A 12,988-nucleotide genomic window follows, 5' to 3' on the forward strand; every position below is an offset into this window, starting at 1 on the left:
CTTTTTGAAGTTATTGTAGTTGGAATTGTTTTATTAATTTTAGGTTTTGAATTGTACATTATATAGAAACTGATTTTTATATATTGATCTTGTCTCCTAAAACCTAGCAGAACTGTTTATTAGTTATAGTAATATTTTAATTTCATTTCTTAGTGTTTTCTGTATACAAGATCAAGTCATCTGCAAATAGATATTTTTAATTCTTCCTTTCCAATCTAGATGCCTTTTATTTCTTTTTCTTGCCTAATTGTTCTGGCTAAAACCTCCAGGACAATGTTAAATAAAACTGGCAAGAGAAGACATGCCTGTCTTGTTCCTGATCATTGCTGTTGTTGCTCAGTCACTAAGTCATTTCCGACTCTTTGCGACCCCATGGACTGCAGCATGCCAGGCTTCCCTGTCCTTCACTATCTCCTGGAGTTAGCTCAAACACATATCCATCGAGGCTTGTCAGTTTTGCTGTTTTTCTCAAACCAACTTTTGTTTCTTTGATTTCCTCTATTGCTTTTCTACTTTTCAATTCATCTATCGCTGTTCTAATTTTTACTATTTCCTTCCCTATGTTTGCCTTGTGTGTACTTTACCTTTTGTTCTAGTTTCTTCAGGTGAGAGGCTAGGGTATTGATTTGAGATATTTCTGCTTTTTAAATAAAGGTCTTACAGCTATAAATTTCCCCCTAAGCACTGCTTTAACTATATCCCATAATCTTTGGCATGTTGTAGTTTTGCTTTTTTTTTTTTAATCTCAAACTATTTTCAAATTTCTTTTGTGATTTTTTTCTTTGACACAGTAGTTATTTAGGAGTGTTTTATTTAATTTCCACTTATTTGTGAACTTCTCAAATTTCTGTTATTTAGTTCCAATTTTATTCCTTTCAATTTCAATCATTTTAAATGCTTCAAAGCTTATTTTATGGCCTAGCATATAGTCTGTTCTGGAGAATATTCCATGTTCACTTGAGAAGATTATGTATTCTGCTGTTACTGAGTGAAATTCTCAATAGATGCATGTTTAGGTTTAGTTGGTGTATAGTGTTATCCAAGTCTTCTATTTACTTATTAAAAAACAAGAGTGGCTCACATATAACCATAAAAAAGATTTTTGGCGTTTATTCAAAGAGCCAAGTGGGGAGTCATTGAAGGATTCAATAAGATAAATTTTGCTGCTATGTGGAGAACTGTACTCGAAGAGAACAGAGAGGAAGAGATGAGACCAGGCAAGAAACTTCCACAATCCAGAGTAGGCCTGGACATAGGTGGTGGCAGTTATTATGAAATGAATGGATATATTTGATATAAATTTTGGAGATAAATTCAAAAAGACTTACTGATAGACATGTTGTTGCTGCTACTGCTAAGTCACTTCAGTCATGTCTGACTCTGTGCGACCCCATAGATGGCAGCCCACCAGGCTCCCCCGTCCCTGGGATTCTCCAGGCAAGAACGCTGGAGTGGGTTGCCATTTCCCTCTCCAATGTGTGAAAGTGAAAAGTGAAAGTGAAGTCGTTCAGTCATGTTCAACTCTTAGCGACGCCATGGACCGCAGCCTACCAGGCTCCTCCATCCATGGGATTTTCCAGGCAAGAGTACTGGAGTGGGGTGCCATTGCCTTCTCCGAGATATGCTGTTTGGATGAGGACAAAGAAGCAATTAAGAATAATGCCTAGATTTTTTCTTTAAGTAACTGGATAAACAGTGGTGACTAGGATGGAGAAGATAGGAACAGGAGCTGTTTGGGAAAAATAGCAAATGTTCTTAACATAATAAGTTTAAGCTATCTGCCAGATATCCAAATGAAGATGTCAAGTAGATAGTCACATATACATGTTATATACTCAGAGTAGAGTCTTGAAATAAACTTGAGAGTTATCAGCATATTCATGGTATTTGAAGCCATGATCTGGATAAGATAACATAGAGAAAGAATACAGTGGCCCTCTGTATCCATGGCTTTTGCATCTGCAGATTCAACCAACCTCAGATTTTGATCCTCAACTGGTTGAATCCACAGACGTGAAACCCTAGGATAGGGAGGACTGGCTATATTCCTGTCCTATGCCATTTTATGTAAGACTTGCGCATTTGCAGATTTTGGTATGTGTAGGGGCCTTCTGAAACCAATCCACTCTGGATATCAAGGGTTGACTGTATAAGGAAAAAAGAGAAGAAAACCCAGCAGTGAGTCCTGGGGTACCACAATGTTGGGAGAAATCTGTAAAGGAAACTAAAGAAGAGCATCCAGGGAGGTAGGGGGAAAATCAGCAGTGTCATGTCACAATATCCAAAGAAGAAAATGTTTTAACTTGGAGGGAAAAGTGAACGATGTCAAATGTTGCAGAGAGTTCAAGTAAGATAAGGATAAAGTTTCTATTGTATTTGGCAAGATGGAGGTGGCTTGTTGCAATAACAGCTGTGGGTTCATTGGAGTGGAGAGGCCTGAAGCCAGATTAGAATGGGTTGAAAGTGAATAGGGAGGCAAGGAACTCCTCATAGTGTGTATACAGATAACTCTGTTGAAACATTTGGTTCTGATGAGCAGAGAAATGAGGGAATAGCCAACTAACTCCCTTACTCCCATTAAATTGCTCTGTGATCTCATGTCTTTGTGACCTCAGGTCTCTAGACCCATCCCTATTCTCCAATCTTCCTGCTATACCCTCCTTTACCACTTCCACTTCACCCCTTTTGCTGCCCACACTTTCACTAGCTTCCTCAATCCCTCCTACTTATTACCTTCAACCACATCTGCTCTGCCAAACCTGTAATCTTGGATGAACTTTATCATATGTTTTCTTTCCTTCTACATTCTTTGTGTTTATTTTGTTGTTCTTTTTCTAGATTTTTCAAATGAATGTCTAGTTTTTTCATTTTCAGGTTTTATTTCTTTTCAAATATAAACATTTCAGGCTATAGCTTTCCCTCTAAGCATTGCTTTGATTGCATCCCATAAACTTTGATAGGTAGTATTTTCATTTTAGTTGAAATCAAAGTATTTTACAATTTTCAATATTATTTCTTCTTTGACCCATGGTTTATTTCAAAGTATGTTTTTAAACTTTCAAAACATATGTGGTTTTTCTAGTTATTATTTTGTTGTTGATTTCTGGCTTAATTGCATTATGATCATTGAATGTCATTTGTATTATTTTAATCCTTTGTTTTGTGACCAGTACATGATCAATTTTGGTGAGTATTCTATGTGTGCTTGAAGAGAATGTGTATTCTGAAATTGTCGGGTTCAGTGTTCTATGCACTATTAGATTAATTTTGTTAATTGTGTTATTAAAATCTTCTGGATACTTATTGATTTTTTGTTCTGTTTGTTCTACACTAAGAGAGTTGTGTTAAAAGTTATGACTGTGAACTTGTCTATTTCTTTTGTAGTATTATTGATTTTTACTTTATTTTAAGGCTATTGTTAGGTTCATTTAAACTTAACATTTCTATATCTTCCCCTTGGATTGTATTTTTATAAAAATGACCCACTAAATCTTTAGTAGTGCTTTCTTGCCTTAAAATCTATTTCACCTGATACTGATATAGCAATACCAGCTTTTTTTGGGTTAGTATTTGTGTGAAATGTCTTTTTCCATCCTTTTACTGTCAATCTTTCTGTATCTTTATGTTTTAATGTAACTCTTACAAAGAGTATTTGGTTGGATTTTTAAAATTTAGTCTCTTTTAAACACAAGCATTTAGATCATTGTATTTACATAAAACTACTTATATGTTTTATTTCAAATCTATCTTATTTGAACTTCCTATTTATCTTATGCATGGTGTCTTGTTTTGTTGTGTGCTTAATGATTTTTAATTACTATTTCCTCATTTCTTTGGAAAATCATTTGTGGGAGTATTTTGAAGTTTAGGATGAGGATGGGTTCCTGCAGAGGATTTGCATTCTGCCAGGTACTTGGTGGCACTACCAATCTGGGTCTACTTTAAAATAAATTCAGAGCTTGAGGTATTTTGCAGCACCTGGGTAATGTGAATTTAGGCTGCAAATCTTTATTAGACAAGATTGTGCTTACAGCCTCTCCACTTAATGCCAAGGCTGCTTTCCTCAAAGTCCCCTTACGTGTGTGTTTATGTATGTGTGTGTGTGTGTGGCAGCTTATTTCTGGTTCACTTGTACACTGATGTTTTAGCTCCTTGTCATTCCAATTTTATCTGGCGAGGAACATGTCACACCTTGGGTAGGCTTTTGGTTTTGTGTTTTCAATATCACTTAAGACTTGTTCCCTGAAGTTTAAGTTCAGCGAATGTTCTCAAAGAAGAAACTTCATCAGTCTGCAATTGTTTCAACCCATTATTATACTCTTCCAATCCTCCTCCCCCATGCCCTTTATCCTTTACTCATTCCATAAGGTCAAGACGTCCTACTTCACTACAAAAAAAAAAAAAAAAAGATTTTCAAATGGGAATTCCCTCAACTCTTCTTCATTCCATTCATAAGTGTTCTCTCTATTCTCCCATCCTTTCCTGCTTCCTTCCTCTCTCTTGGAAGAAGGAGTGTTCTTTCCTTTCTCTTTTCTAGGTCCTATGGTCTAGAATAGTGGTATCCAAAGTAAGTACTGGACCCAAAGAAGGTGGTAGACCCCTTCCAATCCTCAAACTGTTTGATATTGATCTACAGCTACATAAGCATTGAAATTAAGAATTTAGAAATGTTTTTTAGCAATTTGATAAAGTAATTGCATATTCATTCAATCTAATAATGAGAAATTGGGGCTTATATTTTGAGTATCTGTGTTTTTCAGTGCATCTTTCTAGTAAATCATTTGTATTATATTTTACAAAAGTACCAATATGTGACAGATTGGAAGTTAAAAAAACTGGTCCTCCACCACAGAGAGTTTGAAACATAGTCGGCTAGAATCTATCTTGAAAAGTATGGGGCTAGAACTTATCTTCCCCTGACTTGTCTGAGACTCAACTCTGAATCAGCCCTCTCCTCTCTCAGAGCTCCACTATCACTCACATTGGCAGTCTTACATTAAACGATCTTTCTTTGAACTTTGCCTACTGTGCTGCCATCTTATTTTTCACTTTTCATTTACTGCCAGCCTTCTTGACAGATAAGCCTCTTATATACTGTTTCCTTCTTCCTTATCTCCTCTTAAGTCCTCAAACCACAGCAGTCCGGTTTATGCCCTCACTATTGTTCCAACAAAAGCCACTAGTGACGTTCTATTGCCCAATTCATAGTGGCCCTTCCTGTCCTTATTCTGTATGACCTCTGCTCTGCATTTGTGACTCATGACCATCTCTTCCTTCCAGGACCTTTCTTCTCCTGTGTCTTCCATGACAGATTACTGCTTCTCTCTGTCTCTTTTGGGGTCTTTCTCCTACTCTAGCTGCCTGCACCTCAGGCCCCTGACAACAGCCCTTTCTCTTTCTCTACATTTATTATTGTCATCAGTTTGTTCAACACCTGTAGTCTGAGGACTCCCAAATCTCTAACTCCATCATTGACTTTTCTAACCAAGCTGCAGGCTGATATTTCAGTTGACTTATTAGATTGTTTCATCTGGTGTCCCAAGGACACCTGAAATTCAACATATCTAAAACAGAACTCATTGTATACAACATGGCCCTATTGGGTATTTCCTATTTTAGTTAATGTTGTCTCCATCTACTCAATTACCTGGGCCTCTGAATCATTTGTAACTTCTACTTATGTCTCACCTTTACACTTAGTACACCAATGTTACCTCAAATCTCTTTTCATTTCTATAGCCTTATGTCATCAATGCTCACCAAGAGCCACTTGATTATTCTCTCTGTATCCAGTCTTACCCCCACTATAGTCCATTCTTGGCAGCATTATCAGAAGGAGCATTAAAAAAAATGCTGTCCTGCTGTTGTCCCATCCTTACTTGAACCTTTCGTTAGAGTCTCATTGCCTTTAAGGAGAATCCCAAAGTCTTTAACATTGCAGAAAGGAACATTTTCAGTCACACCCCGGACTAACCCCCTTGCCTTGTCTCTCACCATTATTCCCCACAAACTTTTTATATCAGTCAGATTATTGATAGTTCCCTCAGCATGCTATGCTCTGTCACTTCCCTATTTTTATTTTAGGGAATTCTGTTCCCTTCTTTACCCATGTTATTAGTTCTTTTTGGAATTTTCCTCCCTACTTCTTTTCTAGTAAACTTCAACTTATCCTTTATGTCTTGAATTAAATATTGCCTCCTCTTTCAGGCCACTCTGATATTGTAGCTCTATTGTCTTCCTCTACTTAGTTTCTACTTCTTGAGGGCAAGGGCCATCTCTCTAGGTCCTTTGGCCCCATGACTAGCATATAATGTTTCTTGAGTGAATGCAAGGAGGAAAAGAGAAAGAAAAGAATATATTCTCCATCAGTCAGCCAGTCAGTTCAGTTGCTCAGGCGTGTCCGACTCTTTGTGACCTTATGGACTGCAGCACGCCAGGCTTCCCTGTCCACTACCAATTCCTGGAGCCTACTCAAACTCATGTCCATCGCATCAGTGATACCATCCAACCATCTCATCCTCTGTTGTCCCCTTCTCCTCCCGCCATCAATCTTTCCTAGCATCAGGGTCTTTTCCAGTGAGTCAGTTCTTCACATCAGGTGGCCAAAGTATTGGAGTTTCAGCTTCAGCATCAGTCCTTCCAATGAATATTGAGGACTGATTTCTTTTAGGATTGACTGGTTGGGTTTCCTTGCAGTTCAAGGGATTCTCAAGAGTCTTCTCCAACACCACAATTTGAAAGCATCAATTTTTCGGCACTCAGCTTTCTTTATAGTCCAACTCTCACATCCATACATGACTACTGGAAAAACCATAGCTTTGACTAGTTGGACCTTTGTTGGTAAAGTAATGTCTCTGCTTTTTAATATGCTGTCTGGGTTGGTCATAGCTTTTCTTCCAAGGAGTAAGCATCTTTTAATTTCATGGCTCCAGTCACCATCTGCAGTGATTTTGGAGTCCCAAAAAATAAAGTCTGTCACTGTTTCCATTGCTTCCCCATCTATTTGCCATGAAGTGATGGGACCAGATGCCACGATCTTTGTTTTCTGAATGTTGAGCTTTAAGCCAACTTTTTCACTCTCCTCTTTCACTTTCATCAAGAGGTTCTTCAGTTCTTCTTCACTTTCTGCCATAAGGGTGGTGTCATCTGTATATCTGAGGTTATTGATATTTCTCCAGGCAATCTTGATTCCAGCTTGTGCTTCATTCAGCCAGGCATTTTGCTTGATGTACTCTGCATATAAGTTAAATAAGCAGGGTGGTAATATACAGCCTTGATGTACTCCTTTCCCAATTTGGAACCAGTCTGTTGTTCCATGTCCAGTTCTAACTGTTCCTTCTTGACCTGCATACAGATTTCTCAGGAGGCAGGTCAGGTGGTCTGGTATTCCCATCTCTTTCAGAATTTTCCACAGGTTGTTGTGATCCACACAGTCAAAGGCTTTGGCATAGTCAATAAAGGAGAAGTAGATGTTTCTCTGGAACTCTCCTGCTTTTTCTATGATCCAGTGGATGTTGGCAATTTGATCTCTGATTCCTCTGCCTTTTCTAAATTCAGCTTGAACATCTGGAAGTTTTCAGTTCATGTAACACTGAAGCCTGGCTTGGAGAATTTTGAGCATTACTTTGCTAGCATGTGAGATGAGTGCAATTGTGCAGTAGTTTGAACATTCTTTGGCATTGCCTTTCTTTGGGATTGGAATGAAAACTGACCTTTTCCAGTCCTGTGGTCAATGCTGAGTTTTCCAGATTCGCTGGCATATTGAATGCAGCACTTTCACAGCATCATCTTTTAGGATTTGAAATAGCTCAACTGGAATTACATCATCTCCACTAGCTTTGTAGTGATGCTTCCTAAGGCCCACTTGACTTCACATTCCAGGATGTCTGGCTCTACATGAGTGATCACACCATCGTGGTTGTCTGGGTCATGAAGATCTTTTTTGTATAGTTCTTCTGTGTGTTCTTGCCACCTCTTCTTAAGATCTTCTGCTTCTGTTAGGTCCATACCATTTCTGTCCTTTATTGTGCTCATTTGCATGAAATATTCCCTTGGTATCTCTAATTTTCTTGGAGAGATCTCTATTCTTTCCCATTCTTTTGCTTTCCTCTATTTCTTTGCATTGATCACTGAGGAAGGCTTTCTTATCTCTCTTTGCTATTCTTTGGAAGTCTGCATTCAAATGAGTATATCTTTCCTTTTCTCCTTTGCCTTTAGCTTCTTTTCTTTTCTCAGCTATTTGTAAGGGCTCATCAGACAACCATTTTGCCTTTTTGCATTTCTTTTTCTTCGGGATGGTCTTGATCACTGCCTCCTATACAATGTCATGAGCCTCCGTCCATATTTCTTCAGGCACTCTGTCTATCAGATCTAGTCACTTGAATCTATTTGTCACTTCCACTGTATAATTGTAAGGGATTTGCTTTAGGTCATACCTGAATGGTCTAGTGGTCTTTCCTACTTTCTTCAACTTAACTCTGAAATTTGCAATAAGGATTTCATGATCTGAGCCACAGTCAGCTCCTGGTCTTTTGTTGTTGTTGTTGAGTTTATAGAGCTTCTCCATCTTCAGCTGCAAAGAATAGAATCAGTCTGATTTAGGTATTGACTCTCTGGTGATGTCCATATGCAGAGACATCTCTTGTGTTATTGGAAGAGGGTGTGTGCTATGACCAGTGTGTTCTCTTGGCAAAACTCTGTTACCCTTTGCCCTACTTCATTTTGTACTCCAAGGCCAAACTTGCTTGTTACTCCAGGTATCTCTTGATTTCCTACTTTCGCATTCCAGTACCCTATGAGGAAAAGGACGTCTTTTTTGGTGTTAGTTCTAGAGGGTCTTGTAGGTCCCCATAGAATCGTTCAACTGCAGTTTCTTCGAATGAGTGGTTGGGGAATAGACTTGGATTACTGTGATATTCAATGGTTTGCCTTGTAGACGAACAGAGATCATTCTGTCATTTTTGAGATTACACCCAAGTACTGCATTTCGGATCTTTTGTTGACTATGAAGGCTACTCCATTTCTTCTAAGGAATTCTTGCCCACAGTGGTAGATATAATGGTCATCTGAATTAAATTCACCCATTCCAATCCATTTTAGTTCATTGATTCCTAAAATGTCGATGTTCACTCTTGTCATCTCCTGTTTGGCATGAAGAATAAAGAGACAGAGCCAAAGTGAAAACAATGCCCAATTGTGGATGTGATTGGTGATGGAAGTAAAGTCCAATGCTGTAAAGAACAATATTGAATAGGAACCTGGGAATGTTAGGTCCATGAGTCAAGGTAAACTGGAAGTGGTCAAATAGGAGATGGCAAGAGCAACCAGGGAAGCCCATAAAGATGCATGCCTAGGCTGTCGGTGGTCGGATTTTGTGTACTATCGGGCCGAAAGGGTGACGGCACCGCTAGGATGAAGCTCGTGAGATTTTTGATGAAATTGAGTCACGAAACTGTAACCATTGAATTAAAGAATGGAACACATCCATTGAACATCCATTGTCCATGGAACAATCACAGATGTAGATGTCAGTATGAATACGCATCTTAAAGCAGTGAAAATGACCCTGAAGAACAGAGAGCCGGTACAGCTGGAGACACTGAGTATCCGAGAAAATAACATCCGGTATTTCATTCTGCCGGACAGCTTACCTCTGGACACCCTGCTCGTGGATGTGGAACCGAAGGTGAAGTCTAAGAAAAGGGAAGCTGTTGCAGGAAGAGGCCGAGGCCAAGGAAGAGGACGTGGCCGAGGCAGAGGCAGAGGAAGAAGGGGTCCTAGGCGATAATGTCTCTCAAGACTACTATTTCAAAGTAGAGGGGAAGGAAGACTAATCCATGACAGAGGAAGACTATGTGGCTGTGGCAGAGGAGTTGGAGGTCCTAAGCGATAATGTACCTGGAGCTTTTTTGTACAGGCTTTGTTTGTTTATAGCAGTTTTTAATAAACATAGATGTAACAACAACAAAAAAAAGATGCATGCCTGATCCTAATTTGACCCTCACTAGAGGGCTGGAATTTTGTCCTTTTTATTGTTGTATCCTAGCATATAGCAGTGCTTGACTTGTAGTAGTCACTCAATAAACAGAAGTTACAGAATCCAACTGAGACTTACCAATGGCATAGGCCCCAGAACTTAACTGTAGCCAGTTCACAGGGGATACCTTAGCACAATGCTCTGATAGCACAAATAGTAGTAAGCACTCAAGATGCAATGAGTTGTGTGAGTACCTGAGACAGTTTTACACCTTCCCAAGTCATTGCCCATTTTGCCTTGTTGGATGAATTACATCACCCAAAGTTTGGCTTTCCTTATGTTTTCTCTGTTTCATCAGTTCCACAGCCCTACCCTAACTTTAGATTCCCTACTTCATTTATCTGAGAAATACCCCTTGAGCACTTACTACATGCCAGGCATTATGCTAAAAGTTAGCGACCCCCTGGAACTTAGTATTTCATAGGAGAAAAACAGGTAAGACGGTTTCAAATAGTGATAAGCGTTAAGGGAAAAATAAGACAGGGTAATGTTATAAGGGGTTACTTCAGATTGAGTGGTCAGAGAAAGCTTCTCTAAGGATATGAAACCTTAGCTAGAGGTTGAAGATCAGCAGTTGTGGAAATAGAAGCAGCTTGCTCCCTGAGAAGTGCTCAGTTTTTCCTGAAAAGCTATGAAAAAAAAAAAAAATTCTCAGCAAGTGGAGGACAGTAAAGCCGAGATTGGAGACTTTAAGAGAGGAAAATGAGCAAGGATGGGCAAATTGCCATCTTACTCAAATTTGTCTCATCCCTTTTGAACTATTTTTAGAGGTTGTTTCATTGTATGTAAAGGTTGGGAGGTCACTTAGAGATCACCCAGATCACTGCTTTCCTGTATGTGGCTAAATGTCTCCCTGGTGGCACAAGATGATTTGGGATAATCATAGAGGAACATTATTTATTTTGATGTGCATTAAAAAATATATCTAAACATCCAATCTCTGAGTTCATAGTTACTGTTGCTTAAAATGAGATTAAAGGAGGTTGAGCCAAGGCAGTTCACTTTCCAGAGACCAAATTGGCTGGCCAGGAACAGATCCTGGGTAGGCTTATGGGGATGAGGCTAAGATGGGGAAAGTTGCCACCCCTTATGTTCAGGGAACGAGAGAGAGCATAGCATGTCTGAACATCCTGCCTGTAATTTATGTAGTCTTTGGATGAAAACCGTGCAGATTATATACAAATGGAATATTTATTTGGCTTCTACCTTGAATAGTTTCTGCAAATAAATTATTTAGACCCTAAACATCTTAAAGACCCCAGAGGAGGGCATGGCAAACCACTCCAGTATTCTTGCCTGGAGAATCCCCATGGACAGAGGAGCCTGGCTCGCTATAGTCCACAGGGTAGCAAAGAGTTGGACACAACTGAACGACTAAGCACAGCACAGCACAAACATCTCAGAGACTGTCAGGGCCCCTTGGTAATCATGAGAATACCTTCACAGTTAGTCAGAACTGGATTTGAATCTCAGTTCTGCCACGTGATTGCTATATGACCTTGGGCAAGTCGTCTAAACCTCACTGTGCCTTAGTTTCCTCATATGCAGAGATGAGGATTCTAAGACCTACTTCTTAGGGTTTGTTGAAAGAATTAAATGAGATAATACGCCTGGGAAGGACTTTCCCCAGTGCCTGGCAGATAGTAAGTACTCAAAATACATGATGCCTATAATTATCCAAGTTTTCTGGGGCAGTTCTGATTTCAGATGCTCTGTTCCATTTTCAGACTATGTGTTCCCATTTGAAATTCCAAACTGTGATCACTGTGCATTTCTCATCAGCATAAGAGGGAGGCTTTGTTTTCTCAGGCACCAAGACATAAAACTGCCTCCACTCCCTACACTTGATTTGAAACCCTCAGTTCTAGTCAGAGACATCTAATTAAGATCCAAAGCAGACTTGTGCCCATGAAAAACTGGCTGAGTGGGGCCAGGGGCAGAGGAAGTGGCATGATCTTGATCCCAGAAGTACTCAGTCGGTAAAGTCTGTAGCTTTCCATAGAAGTACACACAATTACTGGACAAACTAGAAGCCAGGGTAGGAGAGTCTTTCTGCCAGGCATGATCCTTCATTTCCAGTTCTGTTTGAAGGCTTTGCTCTAACACAAAGGGGAAGTTCAGATGCTAGATGGCCTGACATTGCTAATGATCATTTTTCTAAATTATCCAAACTTTATTATAATTATATATATGCAATGCCTGTAATAAAACTGCATTGACACAGCTGTCAGCATCAGTATTCAACCTGCAGGCTACAGCTGCCCTCTGACATTCATTATAATCAGGTTTTACCTGTTTACAAATAGCAAGGTGAGGAAACCCACCAAATGGGTTTTACTCTGGAATCTATATGTCCATTAGGTTCAGCCAAAACTCATAGAAAATTGTCTTTTAATATATGAATCAATATGCATGTACCCAAACCATACCTTCCTTCTTCTTCAACTCTTAAATTCTGCATAATTGTGAAAATTTGATTAGACCCATCAATTCCTTTGCAGCTTCCAGAAACAGGAATGGCGATTAAGCAAAGGGCCAGCCAGGCAACTGCCTGGGGTGCCAATTTGAAAGGGGTGTTAGAAAACCTCTGGGATAAATTATAAATATGGTGCCGACCACTTTGGGTTTCTTCCAGTTCTTTCCAAAATAATTTGTGAGATGGAAATTGGCCATCTCTCTTGCTAAGTTTGTTGGGTCCTTGAGTTAAAAAAAAAAAAAGTCAAAAGCAAAAAGAGCCAGCAGTCCTCACTGGTGCCAACCATATAATTTTTGTGATGAGCACATGCAAGTTAGAGGGCGTGCCACCAACTGTGAGATTAGAAAGCTGGGAGTTGCTTAAAGTGGGCAATGCTCCACTATGAGCTGAGATTGTGAAATACCATAATGCTTGCCACAGTGCTGTTTATCAAGAATGAGGGGTTTATTTTCTTATCTGAGTTTTAAATCCTCTAA

The 12,988-nt window shown here is 39.3% G+C and overlaps 1 protein-coding gene across 1 annotated transcript; it reads left to right on the forward strand.

The window, feature by feature from the left end:
* Nucleotides 1-9,355: 9,355 nt before the first annotated feature.
* Nucleotides 9,356-9,949, forward strand: LOC133052222 (small nuclear ribonucleoprotein Sm D1-like). Its single transcript, XM_061136988.1, is given in 2 exon segments — nt 9,356-9,483; nt 9,485-9,949. Coding segments are annotated over 2 exon segments (375 nt in total). The 5' UTR covers nt 9,356-9,411; the 3' UTR covers nt 9,788-9,949.
* The last annotated feature ends 3,039 nt before the right edge of the window (nt 9,950-12,988 follow it).

This window comes from Dama dama, chromosome X, assembly GCF_033118175.1.
Source record: "Dama dama isolate Ldn47 chromosome X, ASM3311817v1, whole genome shotgun sequence".
Classification (NCBI taxonomy): domain Eukaryota; kingdom Metazoa; phylum Chordata; class Mammalia; order Artiodactyla; family Cervidae; genus Dama; species Dama dama.